The 26,349-nt window shown below is 32.9% G+C and overlaps 1 protein-coding gene across 3 annotated transcripts; it reads left to right on the top strand.

The window, feature by feature from the left end:
• Positions 1-148: 148 nt before the first annotated feature.
• ZNF711 (zinc finger protein 711) lies at positions 149-22,492 on the top strand. Of its 3 annotated transcripts, XM_008576366.1 has the most exons (10): positions 149-220; positions 1,159-1,418; positions 1,778-1,882; positions 8,759-9,310; positions 13,538-13,693; positions 14,377-14,514; positions 16,673-16,810; positions 17,676-17,723; positions 19,141-19,284; positions 19,772-22,492. In XM_008576366.1, the coding sequence occupies exons 3-10, from the start codon at positions 1,804-1,806 to the stop codon at positions 20,947-20,949; spliced, it is 2,433 nt and encodes an 810-aa protein (XP_008574588.1). In that variant the 5' UTR covers positions 149-220; positions 1,159-1,418; positions 1,778-1,803; the 3' UTR covers positions 20,950-22,492. The 3 variants fall into 3 exon arrangements, with proteins under 3 accessions (XP_008574588.1, XP_008574590.1, XP_008574589.1); XM_008576368.1 differs by lacking the exon at positions 16,673-16,810 and having other exon boundaries at positions 1,159-1,413; XM_008576367.1 differs by lacking the exons at positions 149-220; positions 1,159-1,418 and adding an exon at positions 3,335-3,441 and having other exon boundaries at positions 1,800-1,882.
• Positions 22,493-26,349: the final 3,857 nt, after the last annotated feature.

The following is a 26,349-nucleotide window of genomic DNA, read 5'->3' as shown; positions in this document are numbered from 1 at the left end:
CCCTGCAAGTTCAAGTGTGAAGAAAAACATTCTTAAGTTGTGTAAGAGATTTGGTTTAAAATGTTTACAATATCTAATTTTGAATGTGCTTTTACAATAGGTAAAGAACGTTTTCTCAAAGAAAATAACATAGTTTGGAAGAAAAAATTAAAAGAAATTGCTGCAGATTTTACTTTATATTTAAGAAAATCTACAATTTCTTCGAGACATTCATAAAAAGGTGATTAACAACTTATTTAATGTTTTGTCTTTTAACAATTAAAATTAAGTTCTTAAAACATTTTAAAGACGTTTGTAATTGTTCTATTAGTTAAGTGATAAAGAAAGCAATTACTCTAAAGTTCAAATTGTACACTATTTTAAATGTTAAAAATAAGTCCTTATGGCATTTTAATTTATCTGTGTGAACACACAGGTAATTTATTGTGAAGTCTTGTCCTCTGGACTTCATTTTGCATAGCAGCAAGGAAGAAAACAATGTGGTATTTGGAAAAGATAAAATACAGCTAAGAATGTCTAAAAATGTGTAATTTTGCTCACATGTAAAGTAGTTTTGTCCAATTTTTTTTGATACACCTACTGCTGTAGCATGTTTATGAATACAATTCAAATGTTGATAGGGGTTGTTCTGTGACACTTTCTTGCCTTCTGTATACCGATAGAACTTGAAGGCAAGGGGAAAAAATAACAAACCTTAGCTATCCCCTTGTACTTAAGAATACATTAAGTTATTTTACATGGCAACTTTCTAAAACTTTCATTAAGCATACAACCTCATCTTTTGTGTGATATACCCCAATTTATTAAACATTCCTAAGTTAAAATGAGATACCTTATAAAATTGACAGGTCTTTTGGTTGATTTACTTAGAATCTTATGTTTGAAGGGGAAATACACATACATACTTGTAAGAAATATATTGAATGACAGCATCTGAATTTATGTTTCATACTATCTGATGATCTTAAATGCAGGATAAGTGATTTGAAGTAAAAATAGGTTGAGCCCTTGCTTTCAAAATCACCATGAGACTAGCGTGATTTTATAAATCACTAATGAAAAGACAAATCAGTTGTACAATTACAAGTAAATGGTATGCTGAAAGAAACAATTTGCTAAATGTTTGTATGTGATTGATCTTATCTTTACCATATTTAGGAAACAGTCATGTTTCATGAGTCCTCAAAACTGTGAGACAAGAGAATTAGTAGAGTGAGGCCAGAAGTCCTTACTGGTTCAAAGAACTTCGGGGAAACTGGGATAGAACATTTTACATTATAAGTAGAATCCTGGGAACCAGAGGTGAATACAAGTTTATCTGCAGAGCACCGCTGCAGGGCTGATCTGGGTCTGGAAGAAATGGATGAGAGCCACTGGATGAAATTCACTAATGCTAGACATCTGAGTCCTCTAGTAATGTATAAATATCCCAACTATTTTCTGTTGTCATCTCGTTCTTCTTTTTCTTTTATAATCTATATTTTAACTGGAACCTCAGCTCTGCAGTTTTGTTCTTTTGCTTGCTTCTATCACTTCCCTATGGCTCATCATCCTTACTGTGCCTTATTCTCCATTATCTTTGGTTCACTTCCACCTGGTCCTTCTTTTATTTATGGTCGTCACGTAGAGCATCTAATCGAGGTTTTTGTTTGTTTTCTTTTGTGATGAGCTTTGCACACCTGGTTGAGAAGCATATTTTCAATTGCATTTTTTTCTCACAACTACTAACTTTGGGCTAAATATATTTAAACTATTTCTAAAACCATTCCTTTTACAGATATTTGTGAATGAACTTTGCTAAGTATGGATTCAGGTGGTGGAAGTCTTGGACTGCACACATCAGACTCTAGAATGGCCCATACCATGATTATGCAGGATTTTGGTAAAGCATTTTCTTTGTTGTTTTTTTTTTTCTTTTTAAAATGTAAAAACATACTAAAAATCAAAAATAAATTGAGAAAGGGTAGAATTGCAATGAGAAATTGTTCTTTTACTAGGAAAACACATTTATAGAACTTATGCTCTTAAAAACAAGCTATGTGTCAGTTGTCTATTTAAAGTCATTTTTACAACTTATGGGAAGATTGAGGTAAGGAAACTTGGAATATAGTGGTAATATATTACTGGAAATGAAAAACTCGACTTGCATAAGTAACTGTAATTATATCACATTATGATAGTATTTATCAGTTCTCACACGTAGGAATATTTTGCCTTCCTAAAATACATTTTAAATTACATTGTTGGTAAAGCTAAACAAGGAAGTGTTTCCATCAATTCAGAGAAGTTAGATGTGATATAGTGATAGAAGCAAAATCATGTACTAGGTGATTATATTCTGATGCTATTTCCTCAGAAAGTTACCAATAGCATGTAATTTTCTTTTTAAAATAAAAAAAGACAAGACTCTCTACTTTCGTGGCTGTGTTTTTCAGTAACCTCTTAACAGTACTCATTTTGATGAAGATGCTAAGACTCCATGGACAGTCAGCAAAGAAACTGAGTAAGGGCAGGGTTAGTCTGAGTTATAGAAGAGATGGAGGTATCTGAAGTAATAAGAGGCAGGGATGGGATCATAAGAATTGAAGATAAGATTGAAGTGAGAGCAGAGAAAACAAATGGTACATTGGGATAAAAAGTAAACAAAAACATGAGGTAATATGGAGTTGTTGAAGCTGATATTAGTGATGGTGGACTAGAACTAGTGATGCTTTGCTCAACTAAGAAAATGCTGCTTGTGTTCTCGGACAATATGGTTGAATATATCTGGCCCCCTGTTAACTCCACAGTAATGAGAATCAACTTGATTCTAGTCTTGGCAGTGCTACTAACCACCTATGTAAACTTGGGTAAATTACTGTATTCACTTTTATAATGAGGGGGTTGGACTAGATAACATTTAAGGTTCTCTCCAGTTCTATGAATCTTTGTCATTTGATGAATAAAGTTGGGTAGATCAAGACTGAATGTGGTAAGGATTGAGGTGACTCTGTATTAATTGATGAAATAGAAAGGAATCGTGGATTTATTCTTCTAAAAGATAAGTTGTGTTGATTATGGATAATTTAGAAATGATTTGGGGTAAAGAAAAAAGTATAGGAATAAATTCTAGAGGAAGGACAACAGGGCTACAGAGTTAGAGATCACAGGTGTCCTTATGAATTCTTTGAGAGTTGATAGTTTTTAGACTACAGGGACACTTGAATTTCAGTATGGTAAATAAGTTTTGGTTGAGATTTCAACTTTATTTTTTACCTTTTAGAGTAAGATATTTAAAAAATGGAAGTAATATATTATTTTCTCCGTTTAATATAAAATATTACCTCTTCTGTAGCATTTGGTAAAGTGCCAGAACCCCCTTCACTCTTGAAGACATTGCCTATTAGCAAGCAAAGTGTGATTCCTTTCAAAGGATGAAAACAAAATATCTGATTGGTGCAGGTGAATATTTACTTGGCATTCCTCTTATCTTCCTTTCCATTGTTCTTCCTTAATGTCTTGAGGTTTAATTAAGTCTTTATTATATTAAATACTTTATTTCCTTTTAGTTGCTAGAGAAGTGGAACATGCATATTGACATATTTTTATATACATGCTTTTTCTTTATTTTTTATTGATATATATAATTCACATACCATACCATTCACCCATTTTAAAGTATGCAATTCAGTTATTTTTAGTATATTCACAGAACTGTACAACTATCACCATTACCTAATTTTAGAACATTTCATCATCCTAAAACAAAAAAACCCCTCATACTCATTATCAGTCATTCTCCATCCTCTCCCCCATCACCAGCCCTAGGCAACAGCTCTTTGTCTCTATGGATTTACCTATTCTGAACATTTCATACAAATGGAATCATATACAATACTGTGTCTGGCTTCTTTCACTTAGCATGTTTTCAAGTGTCATCCATGTTGTAACATGTGTCAGTACTTCATTCCTTTTTATTGCCAAATGGTATTCTGTTGTATGGGCTAACCAAATTTTGTTTATTCATTTATCAGTTGATAGACATTTGGGTTGCTGAAATATTTTAACTGCATTAGAACAATTTTGTATTAGGCCTAAAGCTTTGTGTCTTGGACTGGAGTATGAGTGCCCTTGGAGGCATGTGGCATTGTGCCAAAGCATTCCTAAAACCACAGGATAAATGCACATCTTGGATTCCCTTTCATTGGAATTGGAGAGAATACACATACACACATATTTGTCTGCACACAATTATAGTCACACAAAGATGTTGTAGGCTACAAAGCAAAATTTTCATTCACTATCCCCAGTCTTTTTAGAAATAATAAAATAGAAAAGTTTGAGAACTACTTTCAGCTTTTAGTTGGTATTTTCATAGTATCATTTAAAGCTCTTTATAAAATGAATTTAATACAGTAAATAAACTTATTTATATTAGAAAAAGTTTAAGGCCACTGTTTTTTGTTATACACCTGTTCATGATTCAACTGCCTAATAATATTTTTGGTTATTGTTTTTTTTAAAGGATGTATTCTTTTTAATTCCATTTTTTATGCTCTTTTAAATTGAGGCTTATAAATTGATGGCAACTAAATTGTTTTTATATTTTAGTAAGATTACATTTCTGAATTTCCAGTTAAATCAAGAATAACTAATATGGGGAATGCTCACATATTTGGGTTTAGGGATGATGTTGACTTAAAATATGTTAGGTTCCCATTTGTCTTTGGTAGGTAGATTCCGAACTCTTAGATGGAAGGAACTCTCTCTCTATATTTTTTGATATGCAGTTCCAAGCACAACTTCATACATAAGTGTTTTCATTTCTGGGTGTGATATTTTTTGAAATGCAAAGGCGTTAAACACATCTAACCCTAAAGAGACCTTTATTGGGAGCACTTTTGAAAATTTTAGCCCTGGTAACTTAGATATCTTCTGAAAGCAGCCCGCCTATATTTAGTTTATAAACCACCTGTTAAAGCTTTCTAAATTCTAAAATTTCATTAGAAATTAGATGCATTCCCTTTAAGTTTCTGCTAGCATCAAAATTTAGGTATTTGCAACCCCATAAATTGATGATATTTGTGAAACAGAGTTTAGCATACACAGATAGAACTAGCCAAATAAGTATACTCTGTGGCACAAGATCTCTGAATTTTGTAAGGTTCATGGTTGGGAGTATGGGATGACTCCTATATAGATAATCTGAAACATTAATTCAGAATTCATTAGACCAATTTCTTTTGTAGGATATTTGAAACTTAAAAATTTACAACCTTGTGCTTTATGTAATAACTTTGCTGGTGGTCCTTGGAGTCTGTGCCGTTGAACCTAATAGTTAAAAAGATTTGTAAAAGATTTTAATGCCACAAAAAGTCTGTGTTGCTTTGGAAATTAAATAGCAAAACAGCCTTAGATAGCGGTCTAAGACAGACCTAACAAATAACAAACTTTATTCTATCATTCTGGTGACGTTTCAGGTATTCACATTTAAATGCAATGACTTTAGTAAAATGGAGAATACTTTAAATCAGGACTTGGTTATTATTGCTATCTGATTATCTAATTGATTTCCCATATTTTAAATGATTTTTTCTTATCATTTATAATTTCCTAAGTTAGTAAAATAAGTTCTTGATGCCATTTAATGCTGCTTAATAAATTCTTCAAAACTTAAGTGAGTGACTATGTGATAGGTCTTTTTCCTCTTTCTGTCAAACTGTACTCCTCAGTATCCTCGGGCATTGGTTCCAGGACCTCCTATGAATACCAAAATCCATGGATGCTTAAGCTCCCCAGTTGGCCCTCTGTATTCAAGGGTTCTGCACCCTCAGATTCAACCAACCATGGACCGAAAATACAGTCATTTTTGAATATATTCCTCTGGTAGTGCCTCACTTGGTTAATGCTATAATCTTTAATGCTATAAATCTCTTTAAAAAACAGTCTCTAGGGTAAATAAACTCTATTCTCTTCCTAGGCAGGTTAAAAAAAAAAAGTCAGTCTGGAGTCAATTAGTTCAGTTCCCAGCTTGGACCTTGGGCAAGCTTTAACCTCTCTAAACCATAATTTCTCCATATTTAAAATGAGCATAATAACACATACCTGGTGCAGTTATTCAGAGGATTAAATGAGATAATGTGTATAAAAATATTAGGTTTCTTGGTGCATAGTCAGCACAGTAAATATGGCTAGTGTATAGTTAAATAAATGACTTTGTTTAGAAATGCAATGGAATCTAACAGATGAACTGATGAAAGGAAAGAGCAAAATCTAATTGGAGACATCTTGGATCTTAGTCTGAGAAACCTGCCAGTACCCTGTGGGGTACTCATCAAATTCTTCGTCTAGGATCCTTGAGATCATTTGGTTCAGGGTAAACAAGCATATTTGGATTTATTTTGGTGTAGATCTGGTTTACTTTGACGTGTAAACTCCTACTAGAGGGTACGTTGAACTTAAAAACACTTATTCCATCTTCTTAGAATACACCCAGGCAGGTTAATCTGAACCTGGGCCAGAACTGGCATCATTCTATTCTTCCATCCTTCTGTCCTTCCCTGTGGTCTACTCTCAGGAACCAAACTAACCTCCAGCAATTCTCTAAAATAAATGGAATTTCCCATATTTTAAACCTTTTATTTGTGAAAAGATTTCTATGAAGTAGCAGCATTATTGTTTATATATGTAGAATTCCAGTACTGTGAATTTTACAGGCTTAAGATTTATTTTTTCCTTGTGAAAAACCACATTTCCAGGCTTGCTGAATGCTAAATTTGAATCCCTACTCCCTCCCCATCTCTGAAATGGCCAGTGGAATAACAAATGAACAGAAAGTACTTATTTTATACATACTCCCTTTGACTACCAGTTTCCCAGGATTGTGGCTGTGTCATTTTGGTGTCGTTTGGTAGTTTTGGTAAGAGTTTGAGAATGGCGAGAAGGACTCCGGAAGTTTAAGAGGAAGATAATCCTAAGAGTTCTGTTGAAAGCTCAGCTTTCCCTTCTCACCTTATTCTTTGATGCGTTAGGGTATTGATGGCGTCCACTGGTCTCTTTCCTATCTTATTAACTAACTGCCATAATGATTTGGTTAAAAATAGTGAAAATTGTATAACGAATGGGACTCTTTCAGGTACTACTTTATAGAAAGTGATCATTATGTGGAAAAGGCTTTTACTGGATTATTTCATGTAGATAATTTATTATAACCAGATTCACAAACTCTCTTAACTTGGTTACTATACCACCTCAAGGAGACAGAACTTAACAGAATTCCTCATAAAGAGATTTTATACTCATACAATATTTACAAAGTAGGTGGGAGCTGGTATTTACAATACTGCCCAAGAAAAACATTAAAGCTTTTTTCCTGCAGATTTACTATTACCAAACCAGATCTTAGTCTAAGATGAGTAGGGTTTCTTCCCTGCCAAATCAGGTGTTGAAAGATGCCTTCCACTTTTGTATATAGTAATTCTTCTAAGTTAAACAAGTTCAGGGTCTTTCATGTTTACAATATCTATTTTATAATATAATATTTTATTAACTCATTTAATTTAACATTAGTATCCTTTTACATTTGTCCTTTTTATTGTAAATTTTTTGAAATAATTATAGACTCATAGGAAGTAGGAAAAAGTAGTACATAGGGTCCTGTGTACCCTTTACTCATCTTCCCTCAATGATGGCATCTTATATAAATGTAGTACAATATTAAAGCCAGGAAATTAACATTAGTGCATTACTGTTAAGTGGACTGCAGACCTCATTCAGTTTTTACCGTTTTTTACGTGCATTCATGTGTGTATGTGTGAGTGTATACAGTTCTATGCAGTTTTATCCCGCATATAGATTTGTGTAAAAGCACCATAATGAAGATACAGAACTGTTCCATTACCATATATATATATATGCTATCCCTGTGTATTTGCACACACCCTCACCCTTGGCAACCACTAATCTGTTCTTCATTTCTATAGTTTTATAATTATGAGAATATTATATAAATGGTTACATTTATACATTATATAGTATCATAACCTTTGGTAATGGGCTTTTTTTATTTAACATAATTTACTGGAGATTCATTCAGGTTGTTGAATGTATTAATAGTCTGTTCCTATTTATTGCTGGGTAGTATTTCACAGTAAGGGTGTGCCAGAGTTAGTTTAACCAACCATTTACCTGCTGAAGGACATTTGGGTTGTTTCCAAGTTTTTGCTACTATGAGTAATAGCTACTATGAGCTGTTATGAGTATTCATGTACAGTTTTTTAGGTAAATATATGTTTTAATATTTCTGGGGAAAATGCCTTAGAGTACAGTTGTTGGGTGGTATGTAAGAACCTGTCAAACTATTTTTCAGGGTAGCTGCTGGAACTATTTTACATTTCTGCCAACAATGTGTGAGAGATCCAGTTTCTCCACATCCTCACCAGCCTGTGGTGTTATCACTGTTTTTCTTTATTTTAGCTGTATTTATTGGAATGTAGTTACATCTCGTTATGGCTTTTATGTTCAACTTGAAAATAAAGCACATTATTTATAAGGTCTTAATTTAGATTTTACTAACATTGTTTTCACCCACCTCTACCCTAATTCCTGGTTGGTGATGGTTTTTATTGCCCTTAAATTGTCAGTGATTTTTAAAAATGACATATTTGGCCAGGACTACTTAATATGTAAGAAATATATTATAGCATTTGATATATCAAATGCAGTACTTTTAATTAATAAAATAACTTTACCTTTTTTTGGATAATTGTTTGTATTATAGTGGCTGGAATGGCTGGTACTGCACATATCGATGGAGACCATATTGTTGTTTCAGTTCCTGAAGCTGTATTAGTTTCTGACGTTGTCACAGATGATGGGATAACTCTTGATCATGGCCTTGCAGCTGAAGTTGTCCATGGGCCTGATATCATCACAGAGACTGATGTAGTAACAGAAGGTGTGATTGTTCCTGAAGCCGTACTTGAAGCTGATGTTGCCATTGAAGACGATTTAGAGGAAGATGATGGTAATCACATCTTGACTTCCGAACTAATTACAGAAACCGTTAGGGTACCTGAGCAGGTTTTTGTGGCTGACCTTGTTACTGGTCCTGATGGACACTTAGAACATGTGGTCCAAGACTGTGTTTCAGGAGTTGACTCTCCCACAATGGTATCAGAGGAGGTTCTTGTAACTAATTCAGACACAGAAACTGTGATTCAAGCAGCTGGTGGTGTTCCTGGTTCTACAGTTACTATAAAAACCGAAGATGATGATGATGATGATGATGATGATGTCAAGAGCACTTCTGAAGACTACTTAATGATATCTTGTAAGTGAAACATAAAGTCCGTAATTACTCAAGAGATAGATTTATATAATCTGGAAAGGTTTTCTGGGATGGCGAATATATTCAATAAAAGTTGTGAGTGGGATCTTTTTGAATTTTTTTTTCAGATCTGTGTTGTCGAGATGCTTTTTTGAGTTTACTCATGTTTTTAATTTACTCAGTGAAAATGTATACCCAAAATTAAGTAAAATAATACAACTTATTAATATCTTAGAATACAAATATAGATTTGAAAACATTAACTAATACAAAATGTTAATGGTAAATATATATATGTTTCAAAATGGTAAAATTATTTTGTGTAGTCACTGCTTTCTTTTTAATATGGCAGGCACTGGAGATGTCAATTCAGTTGTGCTTAGGAATTTAAGCGTAATATGTTAAATAATATATTAATTTTTAAATTAACTACTTGAAAAGTGAATCATAAACTCAGATCATGTTCTACAGTTCTTCCTGTGTTTATATTCTGTTTGTCTAAATATGTATGCATATATTCTGTGCAAAACTATTTAACATGTTTATTTTAGACTGCTTTGCATCTGAGTTTAGTCCACATTCAGGCCAAACCTCAAAAATTCTTTATCTTAGCAGATGGTTAGACTCTCCCACTTGTGCTAAGTAATTTGGAAATAATATAGGGTAACCGTTATCTGTCTAAAGTTGTGCCAGATGTGCTCTTCTTTAAAAATACTTAACATCCATAATATACTTATAGGTGATTATTTCCTTTATGCAACGCTTCACTGGGGCAGGGAATTTTCTTTATACTGAGCCAATATAACATATTTAAATCACACTTTACTTATAAAAATTGACTCTTTTTTTTCAGGAACATATTTTTTTATAAAGCAAAATATCTTGATAGGGTCATGATGGGAAGTCTCAGTTAAACCTCACCAATTTCAGGGAAAAAAGATAAAAGTTAATATCTTTGTAATTTTTCAAAATGTAACAGCTTTTTTGAGACATAACTCACACCATACAATTCATTCATCCATTTAAAGTGTGCAAATCAGTGGTTTTAAATATATTCACAAGGCTGGCCTGTTAGCTCAGTTGGTTAGAGTGCAGTGTTATAACACCAGGGTCAAAGGTTCAGATCCCCTTACTGGCCAGCCACCAAAAAATAAATAAATAAATATATTCACATAGCTGTACAGCCATCACCACAATCAACTTTAGAACTTTTAATCACCTCAGAAAGAAAGCGTGTATGTACCCGTTAGCAGTTACCTGCCAGTCCATCCACTCCCAGATAATCACTAATCCAATTTCTGTCTCTGTAAGTTTACCTATCCTGGACATTTCATATAAATGGAATCATACAATATGTGGCCTTTTGTGTCTGGCTTCTTTCACTTAGCGTAATGTTTCAAAGGTCATCCACATCTTAGAACGTATCAGTACTTCATTTCTTTTCTATTACTGAGTACTATTTCATTATATGGCTGTACCACATTTTGTTTACCCATTCATGCATTGATGGGCATTTGGGTTGTTTCCACTTTTTGGGTATTATGGATAATGCTTATATGAACATTTGTATGTAAGGTTTTGTGTAGGCATATTTTTTCAGTTCTCTTGGGTATATACCTGAGAGTGGCATACCTTTGAAATTTATATGTGATTAATTTTTTTCCTACATCATGAAATACGGATCCTTTGCACATTGCCTGATCACATCCCTGTGGTACATCAGTATACTATATAGTTATGATATCATACCTATCATATAATTTTGGTAGATGTAACATAAGAGGGGTAAAGTAAAAAGCCTACTTAGCTTTAAAAAGGAATGTTACATTCCATGTTTTGCTAAAATGAAATTTTTATCAAATTATGCCAGTAGACTATAAAAGAATACTGAATGTTACCAAACTTTGCAATGTTGGCAAACAATGCATCTTACCCTTTTATATTATATTTAGTGCCAGTAGAATTCTGTGGTGGGTTTTATATTACCTGCTTTTAGCTGGGTTGAGAAGCAGCACTGTGGGGTTTGAATATTGCATGTCTTACAACAAGGAGAAAGTTAAGCTTGTATTTTAGGGATTTTAAGTATTATCTGCATTGAGAAGAGTCTTTGACGATTTAATTCTAAAGTCAGTTGATTGCCTATTGCCTATTAACTCTTTGTTAACTTTATACCTTTTGCAGCAAAGGATATAGACTAGATCTTGGTCAAGTTGATGGTTTACCTCTTAAAACTGCACACCAACTTTAATAAATTTATCATCTTCTCTGAACTTAAAATGCAAAACAGATTCAGTTAGTACATTTCAAAATTGTTCTTTCTGAGAAATGTAAGTAGAAAATAATGAATGCATTAAATGTAAAGTATAGAACTTAAGAAAAGTTAGAAATGGAATCAGAGAGAATAGCAACAGAAAATGGAATAAGAGAATACCAATAGTTGAAAAATATGTGTTTTTCATTTCATGAGCTTTAGTTTTGTGAATTATAGTTTTAATTCAGCTTATCCTAGAGAAAACTAGTATAGCAATATTTATCAAATGAGAGAGTTTTTATTATTTCATTAATTTACCATGAGTTATTCCAACCTAAGAAATTCATATTACGAACATGTTTTTAGGTTTTTGTATATCCTGTGTTTGTTTTTCCAAGAATGAGACAGTACTTTTTTTCGGAAAACTCAACTTGCCTCTTTTAATTTTCTCTGATCTCATTATTTTATTCAATATATTTTAAGAGAAACTATTAAACCAATATCAGATACTTCATCTTGCTTTCTCTCATTTTAATTTGTCTGATTGTTAAAAAAAATTCCAAAAAATATAGTAGTAGAATTTGGGGCTATGATGGAATGAAAATATTTAGTCTGTTTATTTTGACCATTTGGGTGCTTGCTTTCATAGACAATAAACTATTCAAACTCTTAAATAGTACGAACTCATTTATATTTAATCACAGTGCTAAAGTAGCTTTGCAGTGAAAAAAGAATTTCTAAAATGTGTTGTTTCACACTATTTTGAAAGGCCAAAAGAATAATTCTGAGGTTGTATGTATCAAATTTGAAACTGAAGTAGGGAAATTCTGGACTTGGACTCATTCATATCTTTCTGAAATTGTTTTAAGAGTACTGAATTAATAATTTTTTGTTGCCAGTTTATTCTGTTTTTAATAGTTCTAAGATTGTTAAATATACTCAGGAGCTTTGGAAATTTGTTTCATATATGGTACTGTGATATGTATAATAGGGAGGGGCAGATTTTCAATTTAGATCACATTTCAGTTTTTATAGGAACAACATTGAAATAAAAATGGTAGGCATATAATGTTATGGTAATAAATTTGAATATTACTTATGGTAGGACAAAGTTTATTAATATAATCTATCCATTGCATAATGTATGCATAATATTCATGTGAAACTAAATGTTATCCTTAAAGACTGCATAGCAGAGAATCAAATTTTGTCAGTATACTTAAAATGTAAGTAATAGTGTCAAATATCGTTGCTTTGCCTTTCTGTATGATTTTTTTTCATATGCATTGGCATATCAGATTTTTAATAGGGAAAAAAAGATAGAAGAACCCGATTAGGTATTTCCTTTATAAATGATTTTAAAGTGAAGCACACATTGCCAAATCTAGAAGGTATAATTTCTGGTTTGAAGTTATTGTTCATTTACTCAACAAAAATTAGAGTATTTACTAAAATTTTATTTTATAATGATTTATGGAAGGCACTTTTAATAAAATCACTTAGGTATTCTCTGTGTTTACTAATTTTTAATCCTAGATCTCATATGTTAGTTGGTTTTAGAAAGAACTGCTATATAATTTGGCACTGTTGTTTATGTGAGCTTATTTTATGAGTCATATGTATTTTATGTTCTTAATTTTTTGTTACTAATTTTGGTGTTAGGATTTAATTTAAAATGTTGAAAGTGATGGGAGACTAATCTTTTCCCAAGCCATTTTAATGAAAGCTATATGGTTGTTAAGTATTTCATATGCATGTAAGTCGAAATCTCTGAATAGTTTTTTTATGTAATTGTGATCACATGGTATTTCTGATGTGGCATACTGTTTTGCCATGAAATATAACACTTTGAATGGCTGCATAATAGGTCATCAAGGATAGGTGGTTAATACATTATTTCACATTGCAGTTATGCTTAACACCCACTAAATGTCAATGGGACTTCTTGACTGAAATAGTTTTCTTTTTATGTTTTACAGTGGATGATGTTGGAGAGAAATTAGAGCATATGGGGAACACACCATTAAAAATCGGCAGTGATGGTTCACAAGAAGATGTTAAAGAAGATGGGTTTGGTTCAGAAGTAATAAAAGTGTATATATTTAAAGCAGAGGCTGAAGATGATGTTGAAATAGGTATAAAGACTAATTTTAATTAATTGCTATAATAGTTAAGAATTAGAATTTAATTTTTATCTTTTCTAGAGCTTTCTAAATTTGTCCTCAAAGCACACATTTTTATATAGGTTTCTCTGGGGGTGGTATATTTTAAAAATTGTATATGAATATAAAGTAAGAATGTAGAATATGTCATTCTTAGATTCTTTAAAACATGCGTAGAATATTACGGCTAAAAATAAAACATGAGTGGAGAGGATTTCTTTTAGAGTAAGAGATTATAATGAGTGTTTAAGAGCATGGATTCTAGAGGCAGGCTGCTTCAGTTTTAATCCTAGTTCTGCCAGTTACCTGACTTACTTTAACCTCCTTCTGCCTCTGTTTCCTCATCTGTAAAATGGCCATAATGATAGTAAATACCTAATAGGGCTGTTGTGAGGATTAAATGGGTAAATATATATAAAAGATTTATATAGTGCTTGGCATATAAGTGTGATGTGTTACCAATTGTTACTTCTCATTGGTAAGTGAAAATTTAAGGTGTAATTTTTATATGAAAATGTTCTTGGCACTTTGAAATTTATTTCAGAATTTCTAAAAAAGTATTTTTCTAAAGGAATATACTTCTTATATATCCTCCTTATTAATTTGGAGAGTAATTCCATGATACATCTCTATTTTGATGTGTTTTAATTTTTCAGGTGGAACGGAAATTGTCACAGAGAGTGAATACACCAGTGGACATTCTGTAGCTGGAGTACTTGACCAGAGCCGAATGCAGCGGGAGAAGATGGTTTACATGGCAGTTAAAGATTCTTCTCAAGAAGAAGATGATATCAGTAAGAAAAAAGGGACACTGTAGTGACTAATGAGTAGCCATCATGCATTCTTTAAAAAAAATAAAAAAGCAATCTCAGAGATACAAGCACTATATAGGAACAAAGTTAAATAAGATAAGCCTGACCCTTCATTGTAAATTTAAAAGGGAAGGGTCCTTTTAACCATTCATGTGTATGTGTACTGTTTAAGTCAGCAAATTTGAAATACTGTATCTTAGATACTATACTAGAAATACAGAGATGAGCAACGTACATTTCCTGCCTTCAGTGGAGCTCACAAATATTTAGAGAATTATTGAGTATTTATGTGTGTTGGTGGTTATGTTGCACATATATAATCTCATTTACTTTTCATACTCATCTCTGAGGTAGGTGGCATTATCCCTGTTTTATGGAAGGGGAAAAAGGTTCCAGGGAAGTAATTTGCCAAAGATCATTCCAGTATTTAGTAGAGAAGGCCAGATTTGAATTCATATCTGTCTGACTCTACTGCCAGTGTTCTTTCTATATGGCAGTAAGCATTGTTGGCCTCTCTGGATTTAGCAGTGGAAGAGCTAACTGGTTGTTCTTCTTGGTCACTGAAGGGATTAGTTGTGTAAGTATTCTTCCAAGCCAAGCTGCCAGGATCTTGATTTATTATGCTGTTGATGATATCCATGTAGTTGATGCTTAACGTTTCTTGGGCTGAGTACCACAGGGTGAAAAAAAAAATCTTCAGGTTTTCTTTCCTACCATGCCATATATTTCCTTATGAAGAAATATTACTCTCTGCTTAGTTTCTCCTCACCTCAGTATAGGAATGAAATTCTTCCCTAAAACTACTTCCGTGTTTTTACCATGCTGAGAAAAATACTACTTTGTTTTGCCCTTGGAGGGCAAGAGCCTCCATTTCACTGTATTACCTCGACAATACTGGACTTCACCTGTGCTGCACTCTGATGTCTACCTACTCCTCAAGTTTCCTTCCCTAGAAGCCATGGGGAGCTAAATTCCACCCCCAAACATGAGTACTAAATCACAGCTGAAAATATCAAAACAAATGAGTGGAGAAGATTTGGATGGAGAGGAAAAAATTCCAAGAAAATAATTTCTATTTGGTCTCTAAGTTCTCTTTTTATTTTTCATTCATTGGTTAGGAAAGGGACGCAGTAGGAGGTGGGAGACGGAAGCTTAGGTTAGGTGATAACAGAATTCTGTGGGGATGTGGAGAACTTTGACCAGTGTCACTTTCTGGTTAATGGAGAGAGGAGAAACTTGGGAGAAGAGGGACACTTTTTCGCCACATTTTTTCCACATTTCTCCTAGAATGAGTACAAGATCCCAGTATGTTAATCAAAGGAGAAGTATAAATTCAAACCAATTTTCTATTTAACAGGTTAAATGTAAGGAGATTATTTCACATAAAGTATATTAAGTGCCTTGCTAGGTTTAAATATTTTTACTGCAGTATTAGTTTTTTTAAGCGAGCCTCACTTAATGCTTTTTCTCCTCAGTAGAGTCTTAATATCCAGTCTCTTGAAGGGTGTCCACATACTCTTGAGCACCAGCATTTTTTATACACACATAGGCACACACACACACACACACACTATATGAGGATACTTCAAAAAGTTCATGGGAAAATAGAATTAAAAGATAATATGAATCTTTCCATGAACTTTTTGAAGTATCCTTGCATATAATTTTAATAATATTTTTCAAATTTTTACACTTATTAGTATTTTTGACTATTTTTCATTACATGTATAGTTATATAGTATATTATGTGGGATAGCATAGACTACTTTCTAGTACTGTTTCTAAGGGAAATGCTTTCTGAGTTTCAAAGAACCATCAGGCAAATTTATGGAATACAACCAGGCATTACAAATTTATAAAAAGGGTTGTATTCCATAAATTTTGAGCACACATGTTTAATATAATAAAAAAGCCATTTTCATGGAACTTGATTCTAAGAGAAGAATAAGAATTTTGGTAAATGATTGTCTCCTAGTGGCACTAGCCTCCAAAAGTGCCTAATACAAATTTAAATTAAATTTATAAATTTTTTAATTAACCAAATTGATATCCTGAAAGTTGAAAAATTTTAATTGTTTGGAATTTTTACCCATTTATTAAATATTTGGGGTTATAAACAGGAATTATTTCTAAAATTTAGGTTGCGCTGAAATAGCAGATGAAGTTTACATGGAAGTCATTGTAGGGGAAGAGGAAGGAACTTCTCTCCCTGAAATTCAGCTTGAGGACTCTGATGTTAATAAAACAGTTGTCCCTGTTGTCTGGGCTGCGGCATATGGTAGGACACTGGCATTTTTTCACCTGATAAAGTACATAACATGTATCTAATCAGCCTTTTGGCCATTAAATATGCTGTGCTAATGCCACCATGAGTTGGCTAATGTAAAATGTTTTGCTGTGGACTAATTCATCTCTAGTTACTTTACATGATTTTTCTACCACATATCTTGTATTATTTAAGATGAACCTTGCTTAATGCATTGTGTTTTTCAGTAGGATCTGTTTTAAATCCTACCTGTGTAAGTGAGTGCCATTACAATTTTATTTTTCTAAAATAGAAATTTTTTTGAAAATCGATCCTTCCCCTTCTGGAAAAACTCATTTTATTTATTAGCAATACAAATAATAAGATTTTGAGGTTTTGAAAAGAAACAGAAACCCAGGTGTGCTCTTTTAGAAAGTATTGTAATAGAAGGTAAATTTATCAAGTTATTTTTTTCCCTTTTTGTCTATTTTATCTCATTCTTATGTAATAAACAAGAAGGTCCAGATATACTCTTTATTTTGAAAAATTATGTTGTTCAAATATATTAATTTTTCTAAACTTGGTTCTTCCAAAGGTTCATTCATTCAGCAGTCATTTATTGAGCATCTTCAATGTTGGGGGTACTCTGCAGAAATATCTACCTAGTTTTCATTTAAAAGTAAAACTGTCCTAGATGTTAGCAACTCCAAGGATGCTGACAGCAGCCGTTATTTTCAGTGTCTAAAATGATCTAATCTATGGGAGCAGAAGAATTCAACAAAAATTCTTTTAAATCCGAGAGATGGTGGGCAAAGTAAGATTTTGCAGAATAAGTTGTGATCCATTAGTAATTAAAAACAGCATATCAGTTTTTACTTAGTCTTTTTTTTTTCTTTAGGAGATGAAAGAAGAGTTTCCCGAAGGTATGAAGATTGTCACGCATCAGGTGAGAGAGCACTGTATATAAGATATAAGTTAAATATCTGGCTTTGGATATGGCTTGGGAAGTGAAGAATAATTAGTTTGTGTCTACAGACACATATTTTGGACTCTTACTTTCCTGGTCATACCTAATCTAGTTAGTTACATAGGCATTTGCTTCTTTGGGGAATTGATTCATTTATGTGTGGACATAATGTGTGTTAATCTGTGAATGGAGTTCATTTTAGATTTTCCTCAAGATATCAAGTATCAGGCAGTTTGCCACATGGGTCATAAAGGGTTTCCATGGGAAAAAAAATTATAAAATAGAAATTATTTGGACAGAAAAGTAAAAAGTATTCACTATATCAACCACTTATTAATGTCTTTCTTGTGGTGGAGCTGTTTTCTTAATTTCCATGGCAAGCACTGGAATTATATGTAACAGTTATGTAAAACCCATGTGCCAGCTTTTTTTTTAAATTTTAATACGCTTTATAGTTTATTCCATGGTTGATTTTTTTTTCTTAAGCAAGGAGACTTTTTTTCATGATAAAGTGTCTGATTGTTTCTACCCTTGGGAAGTATTTTGGCTCTCTAAACTTAAAAGTAGATTTCAGTGAATTTGAAATTGATGAGAGGCATATATCCCAGGGTATAAGCTAACCCGACAGCATTGTAGGTCTACATTTTTAAACTAAATTGCATAACACCACAACAGATTTGTGAGAACCGGCATTTTATTAAGTACTTTATTCTGTATGCACTGAACCCACTAAATTGCAGTAAATTGCCTGCCTATCACATCTATGTTTAACCCTAAAATCAATCTTAATACTTACTTAATACTTAACATGAGGGTACTTCAAAAAGTTTTTGGAGAAATAGAATTAAAAGATTATATGAATCTTTCCATGAACTTTTTCAAGTGTCCTCATATTCTTCACATCAAGTACACTATTCTCGAGCATATATATGAGGGATCTGTTGTTTTGTATGCATTACACATAGTTGCCATGACTATATTGGTTCACTGATATAGCTGTATTTCTTGCTAAATCCCTTTAATTTCTCATCAGCCTTCATTAGTGAGAAATTGATCTGATGCCAAGATTTTGTTTAGGGTCTTACAATTCAGTTTCTTACATTACATTCATCTTTTCAGTTTATTTCTTTAGGATGATCAAATTGAGATTTTAAAACTAATTTCACATGATATCTTATACAAAGTGTTTACATATGCACATCTGTGTGTGTGTGTGTGTGTGTGTAAGAGAGAGCAGAGAGAGAAGAGAAGAGAAAAGAAGAGAATTAGATGGGTATACTTTGTGAAATTTTATCAAAATGGCAACTTGGTACCATGTCATCTGTAGCAATTCATCTAAAAAAACCAAAAAAGTATAAATAGATGTAGGTTAATGGTGTATTGATTTTTTTCCCAGGAAATACTTTGGATTCAACATTAGAAAACAGAAGTAGTACAGCAGCACAGTACCTTCAAATTTGTGATAGCATTAATGCGAATAAAGTACTTAAACAAAAAGCCAAGAAGAGGAGAAGGGGAGAAACAAGGCAGTGGCAAACAGGTAAATTAATCTATGAATATTATAATAATTTGAGATGTGGAAGTACTGTTTTTTGTAACCAAAGAAAAAAATCAGTTGTTTGCAGGGTAGACCTACTCTCCATGTACCTGTTTGTGTATTATATCAATAACTTTTTTTATAGTGCGTGACTGAAACTAAGTAAAACTATGCTTGTTTGCTCTTTATTCAAAAGATATTTTAGAAGAGAATTTTCAGGTTGCTTTAACAATAAAGGGTGTCTCTGTTTTTCAAAGTATACATGATATAGCATTTTGGTACATGAGTAGTCTTTAGTAGAGTGTCACTCATTACTATTTAGTGAGCTACTATACCATAAATTTTTTTTAATGTGCATTTTTATCTTGCAGGATTTTATTCATCTAGTATAGTTTTCACATAGTGAATGTCAACTAATTTTGGCACCTTTGCTTTAATATCCTTAAAAAAGTCTGACCAAATGTCACAACTTCCTTTTTTTTTCATCTAGCTGTTATAATAGGTCCTGACGGACAGCCCCTGACAGTATACCCTTGCCATATTTGCACAAAAAAGTTTAAATCCAGGGGATTCTTAAAAAGACACATGAAGAATCATCCTGATCATTTGATGAGAAAAAAATATCAGTGTACAGATTGTGACTTTACAACTAACAAGAAAGTGAGTTTCCATAACCACTTAGAAAGCCATAAGCTTATAAACAAAGTTGACAAAACCCATGAATTTACAGAATACACACGAAGATACAGAGAGGCTAGCCCACTGAGTTCAAATAAACTTATCTTAAGAGACAAGGAGCCGAAGATGCACAAGTGCAAATACTGTGACTATGAAACTGCAGAACAAGGACTGTTGAACAGACATTTACTGGCTGTTCACAGCAAGAATTTTCCTCATGTTTGTGTTGAGTGCGGGAAGGGTTTTCGACATCCTTCTGAACTCAAGAAACATATGAGAACCCATACTGGTGAGAAGCCATATCAGTGTCAGTACTGTGTCTTCAGGTGTGCAGATCAGTCAAATTTGAAAACTCACATTAAATCTAAGCATGGTAACAATTTGCCATATAAATGTGAGCATTGTCCCCAAGCATTTGGTGATGAGAGAGAGCTTCAACGCCATCTGGATTTGTTTCAAGGACATAAGACACACCAGTGTCCTCATTGTGACCATAAGAGCACCAACTCAAGTGACCTTAAGAGGCACATCATATCAGTTCATACTAAGGATTTTCCTCACAAATGTGAGGTCTGTGATAAAGGTTTCCATCGTCCTTCTGAGCTCAAAAAGCATAGTGATATCCATAAGGGTAGGAAGATTCATCAGTGTAGGCACTGTGACTTTAAAACATCAGATCCATTTATTCTTAGTGGTCATATCCTTTCAGTTCATACTAAGGATCAGTCATTGAAGTGTAAAAGGTGCAAGAGAGGGTTCAGACAGCAAAATGAGCTCAAAAAGCATATGAAGACCCATACTGGAAGGAAGATTTACCAATGTGAGTATTGTGAATACAGCACTACAGATGCATCTGGCTTTAAACGACATGTGATATCAATACATACAAAAGACTATCCACACAGATGTGAATTCTGCAAGAAGGGATTCCGAAGACCATCAGAAAAAAATCAGCATATTATGAGGCACCACAAGGAGGCTCTTATGTAATAAGATCAATATAGCAAAAGAAGCTATAGAAAATATGATATGCTACTTGGGAGAAAAATCTCACTAACTGTTTCATCTGGTTTCAAAGCTTGATATTAAACCATAACTTTACATTCTTTGTATTAAAGATCTTAAAATATTTGAATTGACAGGGGATCTCGTAGCCCTTTGAAAATTACTTAAAGAATTTAAGAAGCACCATGCAATGGTTGAAGAAAAACTTCTTAAGTGTCTATTTAATAGTATTATATGCGTAATTAAACTACAGAGGGGAAAAGCAAAGACAAATACTTTATTTGGCTGATCATATTAGAGACAAATGTTTCTGAAAAGAAAATACATAGTTGAAGAGTTTAGCAATGCTTTGCTATAACAAGCAAGCCTCACTTTTATGCAATTTTACAAATGGGGTGGGGAAATAAAGTGCAGTCATCCATCAGTCACTTAGTCATTGAGCCTTTTATATTGTACTTGGACATTGAATTCCAGAAATGGCAAAAGTTTTGTGTATTCATTAAAGGAAATTTCACTGGAAAACAGGTTAGATTAATTCAGTAGTATTAAAAAAAAAGAATTTCAGAGCTGCTAATATTTTATCACAGGATAGGATGTTTAAAATATAGCATTCTGTGCTGAAATCTAAGGTTAAGTCTAAGGATTAAAGTTCCCTTTTTTCTGATGTTCAAGTTGATTGTTTTGGTATGTCATATATGACAAAAGTATATTTGAGTCAAATATGGCTTTCTAAAATGGATGCAACGGTAGTGTTACAAACAAAGTCAGCACTATATTTCTTAATGATCTAAAGATTAAATTGAGAGAACACAGTTTTCTTAAATATTATAATGTTTAGAGTTTTTTTTTTTTTGGACAGTCTTAGCAAGTATGATTGTTCTAGTCTTACTTGCTCTAATGTTTTAAGGTGCAATTTTATGCCATTATTGAAATTTTTGATTTTTAAAATCTATGTGTACCATATTATTAACATGCATTTTCAATGTGAGGCAGTATTTATGCAGTATTTAACAGAACAATATGCTGCCAATAGAGTTTGGAGGTGGATATTCAGTTTACAGTGTATAAACTTAAAATATGCATCCCTTTAACAACGCTTTGTGTTAGCATGCTGCAAATCAAAATGGCGCTTAATATTAAAAGCTGGTTTAGGGAAATTTAATGAAAATCCTGTTCATAAATGTAACGCATATAATGTGTACTTTTAAGTTTTAGTTGCTTCATGTCTACATTCAGCTATTCAATATAATTAAAATGTAATTTAACTTCATGCTGTATCGTGGCTTTGTGTTTCAAATAATGTTCACCTTTCTGTTTTTGCACCAGATAAGAATCAGTTCCTTAAGAATAAATTTTTTATCTTTCTTAACTTCAGAATATTAAATTTGGAAAATCTAAAATTGTGTGTTATGTGGCTGTAAATGATGTACACGCTGTAAAATAAGATCGTCACTGTTACGTGGGATTATTATTTCTAAATGTTACTCATTGAAATGAGCATACAATAAAAAGCATTTATTGCACTCCATGATTTTATGAGTTTTTTTTAAAGTTGTGTTGTAATGTTTATTCTTTATTAAAAGGCTTTTCACTTTAAATTTCTCTCAGGAAGTTTGGTCCTTTTTCTAATGTCTTGAATTTAGTGCATTAACAGCGTGAACTAAGAATTTAAACAATTATGATGACTATGTTATGCTTATTCAAGAATGTATTTATTTGCTAAAACCATGATGAAATACTATAAATAAAGGTGCCCATTTTAAGACCTGAGATCTAATACTCTTAACTTGCTTAAATGACACAGTCCTGAGAAATGAATACATCTAATTATGTTTCCAATGTACATTAAAAAGGAAAAAAATTTGATTCATGTATTTGGGAAAGATTTCTGCAAATGAGCATAAAAATAACTTGCTATATTCAAATAAGTCAGCATTTAATAGAATTCATGTTCCTAGATATACAGTACTATTAGTTAAGACTCTGTCAATTTGGTTATTAATTATTCTTTAATAATCATTAACAGAAAATGGAGAATTCTGTTAGCCTTGCATGTTAATAAACCAGTGCTTCTCGAATTTAATGTGTATAATAGTTCTCCTAGGGAACTTGTTAAAATGTATATTCTTATTGAATAGGTGTGGAGTAGTGCCTACAATTCTGCATTTCTAGCAAGCTCCTATGTGTTGCCACCATATGAGTAATAAAGTGTTAGACAAAAGCACCCTGTGCAATTCTGGCACGCTTTGGAAACTTTGCTTAAACAGATAGCTCTGGATGAGTAGATAGAAGCAATCCTTTCTGAGGATATGACATTTGACCTGAGACTTAAGTGGCGAGAAGGAATCAGCCATATGAAGATCTTGTGGAAAAGCAAGGCAGAGAAACCTGCAAATACTAAAGTGGACAAGCTTTGGCTGGACAATGGTGAGCAAGAGGGACTGAGAAGAGATGAGACCTTTGAGCAGTTTGAAGTGGAAAGCCATGGGGGGGAAGGTGTTTAAAAAAGGGAGTAATGTGATATTTACATTCTGAAGATCACTTTGTAGGCTGTGTGAGGAATGTGCCATTAAAGAGCTGAGGGAAGCAGAGAGCATGTTAAGAGATTATTTAAGTTGTTCATGGTTACAGTGGAGCTTGAGGAAAGTAGGTGGATTTTCGTTCACTTATAAACCAGGCCTAGAAAACCTCAGCCCAGGTAGAACAGATAGGAATTCAGCCTATGTTACAAACAGACTGTCTTAGAAAAAAAAAGAAAAACACAGATTTTACTGGCACAAGGCTTTCCTATATGCCAAAACAGATTCCACCTAAAACGTAGATCTGCAGGTTAAAGCACTTTCACAAGAAGGAGAAAAATTTGGAAATTACTGAAAAATCATTTTCCCCAAACAGTTCAAGGCTGTTATGTGCACATGGGTTTGTCTGATTGTCACTTTTCCTAAATGGCCTATACCATGATGGAGAGGAAAGTATTTGGGAATTGTCACCCAGGTAGGGCTCTTACCTGTAATATATATATGTTGAATATATGTGTGTGTGTGTGTATCTTTAATTGCAGAAAACCATATACAAAAGTAGAATATAATTCCCTATATATCCATCATCCACCTTCAAGTTACCACTTTATGGCCAATCTTGTTTCATTCATATTCTTCCTCACTCCATTTACCCCTTATTGGTAAACTTTGATGCTTCCTTCCTCCCCATTTGTTTAATTTGAAGCAAATACCAGACATCTTTTTAAGAATTTTTGAAGAAGTATACACAGTTCTTAATAGGCTTACTTCCAGGAGGGAAAATGACTCTTCTCCCATGAAGACAGAGGAACAAAAGAACTGTCTTGTTCAGATCTTTCTACTTCTCCTTGTTGTGAACAAAGAATAAGCTGGCTAAGCTTGGAATTCTGTCCAATAAGATTTTTAGAATAATAAGGCTTCATTTAGAGAAAACACAGGACTGGATTAGAACCCTAGAATATCATTGGATTAAAGAATCTTCCCAATTTCCCAACTTTGCTCAGCTCCACCCTGTTCCATTAGCTTGTAAATTCGGAACTGGCTGAGAAAGGTCTCTTAGAGCCTTGGGTCTTAGACAAGAACTGGATATTGTTATCAGCAATCTAGATGCCCTGCAGAAGAAATTGACTAATGTGTAAGTTCAAGGCTCTAGTACTAGAAAGTCCAAACTAAAAAAGTTTCACCTGTCTGTTCCAGTTGTTATACCTTTCTCTTTGAGTATTACCCAAGTAACTACTCCAGAGAGAACTCTGCTCCTTTTTAAAATCTGTACTGCCTGACAGTATTAACACTATCCCATTTAACCCATAATGTAAGTCTTAGTCACCTCCCATCTGATTCCAAAACCTTGTCATCCTAGATTCCAACACCACCCAGCCATCAGAGCATAGCTGGCTCATCAGACCCTTTTAGAGACCTACATCAAAAAGCTTACATAGTCTCCCATTTTATGACATTGGTTTGCTTTGTTGGATCTTGGCACATACAAACTGGGAATATTCAAAACCAATTGTGTTAGTAAACCAGCTATAGAATCAAAGCATTATATTGCAAAGGCTGTCCCTTAACTTAAAGGATCTCCAGAATATATACTTTAATAACAAGGAATTATTTTAATGTGGTTAGATGGAAAACCAAACATAAAGACCATGGACTTAACAATATCTCATTGTCTATGAGAAACCAATCCAAGATTACCAAGACTGCCTGGCTATTATCTAATTATATCATATTCAATTCCAGGGTTCCTTTGTAGACTAAAAAGATGTATGCTTTACTCTGGACTAAATGTTGCTAAAGATTTTATTAAGAAAGATGCAATTGGTCATTACGTTTTTTATTTAAATATTTTCTATTTACTATTTTATTTATCCTTGGATGAGTATGAAATACTTTGTATTTTTTTAATTGATCAAAAAGTACCATGAAAATCCAATAAACTTAGTAATGATGTGTGCTGGGGAATACATACCTTGTAAAGAATTTTTTTTTTCACAGCATATTATTTACTTTCAAAAGAATTATTACTTTCAGAAGAAACGTGTCATCATTGTAGATTACAATAATGGAAAGAAGTATGAGGGTGGCTTTTTGTTACGGTAATCTAAATTGGGTACTGAGGTGCAATTTTTTAAAAGCCTTATTTTGTTCTTTTTGTACTGTTCATATTAAGAAAAAGTAATACAGTTAAAACACCATTACAAGGGTGGGACCAATGCTTTCACGTTTGAAAAAAGTGAGATGTGGAACTTAGAAAATTAAGTTTGTAAACAAAGAAATTCTAATTTAAAGCAGAAAACTGCATCAACTGGAGGTCAAACTATGTTAAAGTGCTGTCTATAGTAGCCTACATCAGGAACTTTTTTTTGGTTTTTGTCAGTTTTTAATTAGAGTGGTGCTTATTAGCTCCAATATAAATATTCACATGATAACCTTCTGACGAAAATACAGCTAAGCTAAAATCCTTTCTGCACATTTTCTACTTGGACTTCCTAAAAGACCGTAGAGATACTTCATATATTTTATTTAGACATATAAACAAATTACTTTGCATGTCATTGCACAGTCTCCATTTTATTCAACAAATCTAAAGCAAAAACATACTGGAATAGAAATTACATAATAAGGCATTCTTAACTTGACATCTTTGCAGTTTTCATAGATAAGCTGTGTTAAACTACTATTTCTATTGATCTTAGTTGAAGATTGGTAAAGAAATATATATATATATATTTAAATGGTCATATATATAACTATATATACTATTAAAATTTGTAATAGATTTTAAAAATTGTTAAGTATAATAAGGACGTTGTTCTGACCCCCATTCACTATCCATGAATCAAGTGGGCCAGTGAAGTACTGA

The sequence above is a fragment of the Galeopterus variegatus genome, unplaced genomic scaffold, assembly GCF_000696425.1.
Source record: "Galeopterus variegatus unplaced genomic scaffold, G_variegatus-3.0.2 Scaffold1339, whole genome shotgun sequence".
Taxonomy (NCBI): Eukaryota; Metazoa; Chordata; class Mammalia; order Dermoptera; family Cynocephalidae; genus Galeopterus; species Galeopterus variegatus.
The sequence above is the reverse complement of the archived record's forward strand: the minus strand, read 5'-3'. Positions and strand labels throughout refer to the sequence as shown.

Coding starts and splice junctions, on each gene's coding strand:
- ZNF711 (XM_008576366.1), top strand. CDS start 1,804: ATGGATTCAGGTGGTGGAAGTCTTGGACTGCACACATCAGACTCTAGA. Junction 17,724..19,140: donor TGAAGATTGTCACGCATCAG/GTGAGAGAGCAC, acceptor TTTTTTTCCCAG/GAAATACTTTGGATTCAACA. Junction 19,285..19,771: donor AACAAGGCAGTGGCAAACAG/GTAAATTAATCT, acceptor TTTTTCATCTAG/CTGTTATAATAGGTCCTGAC.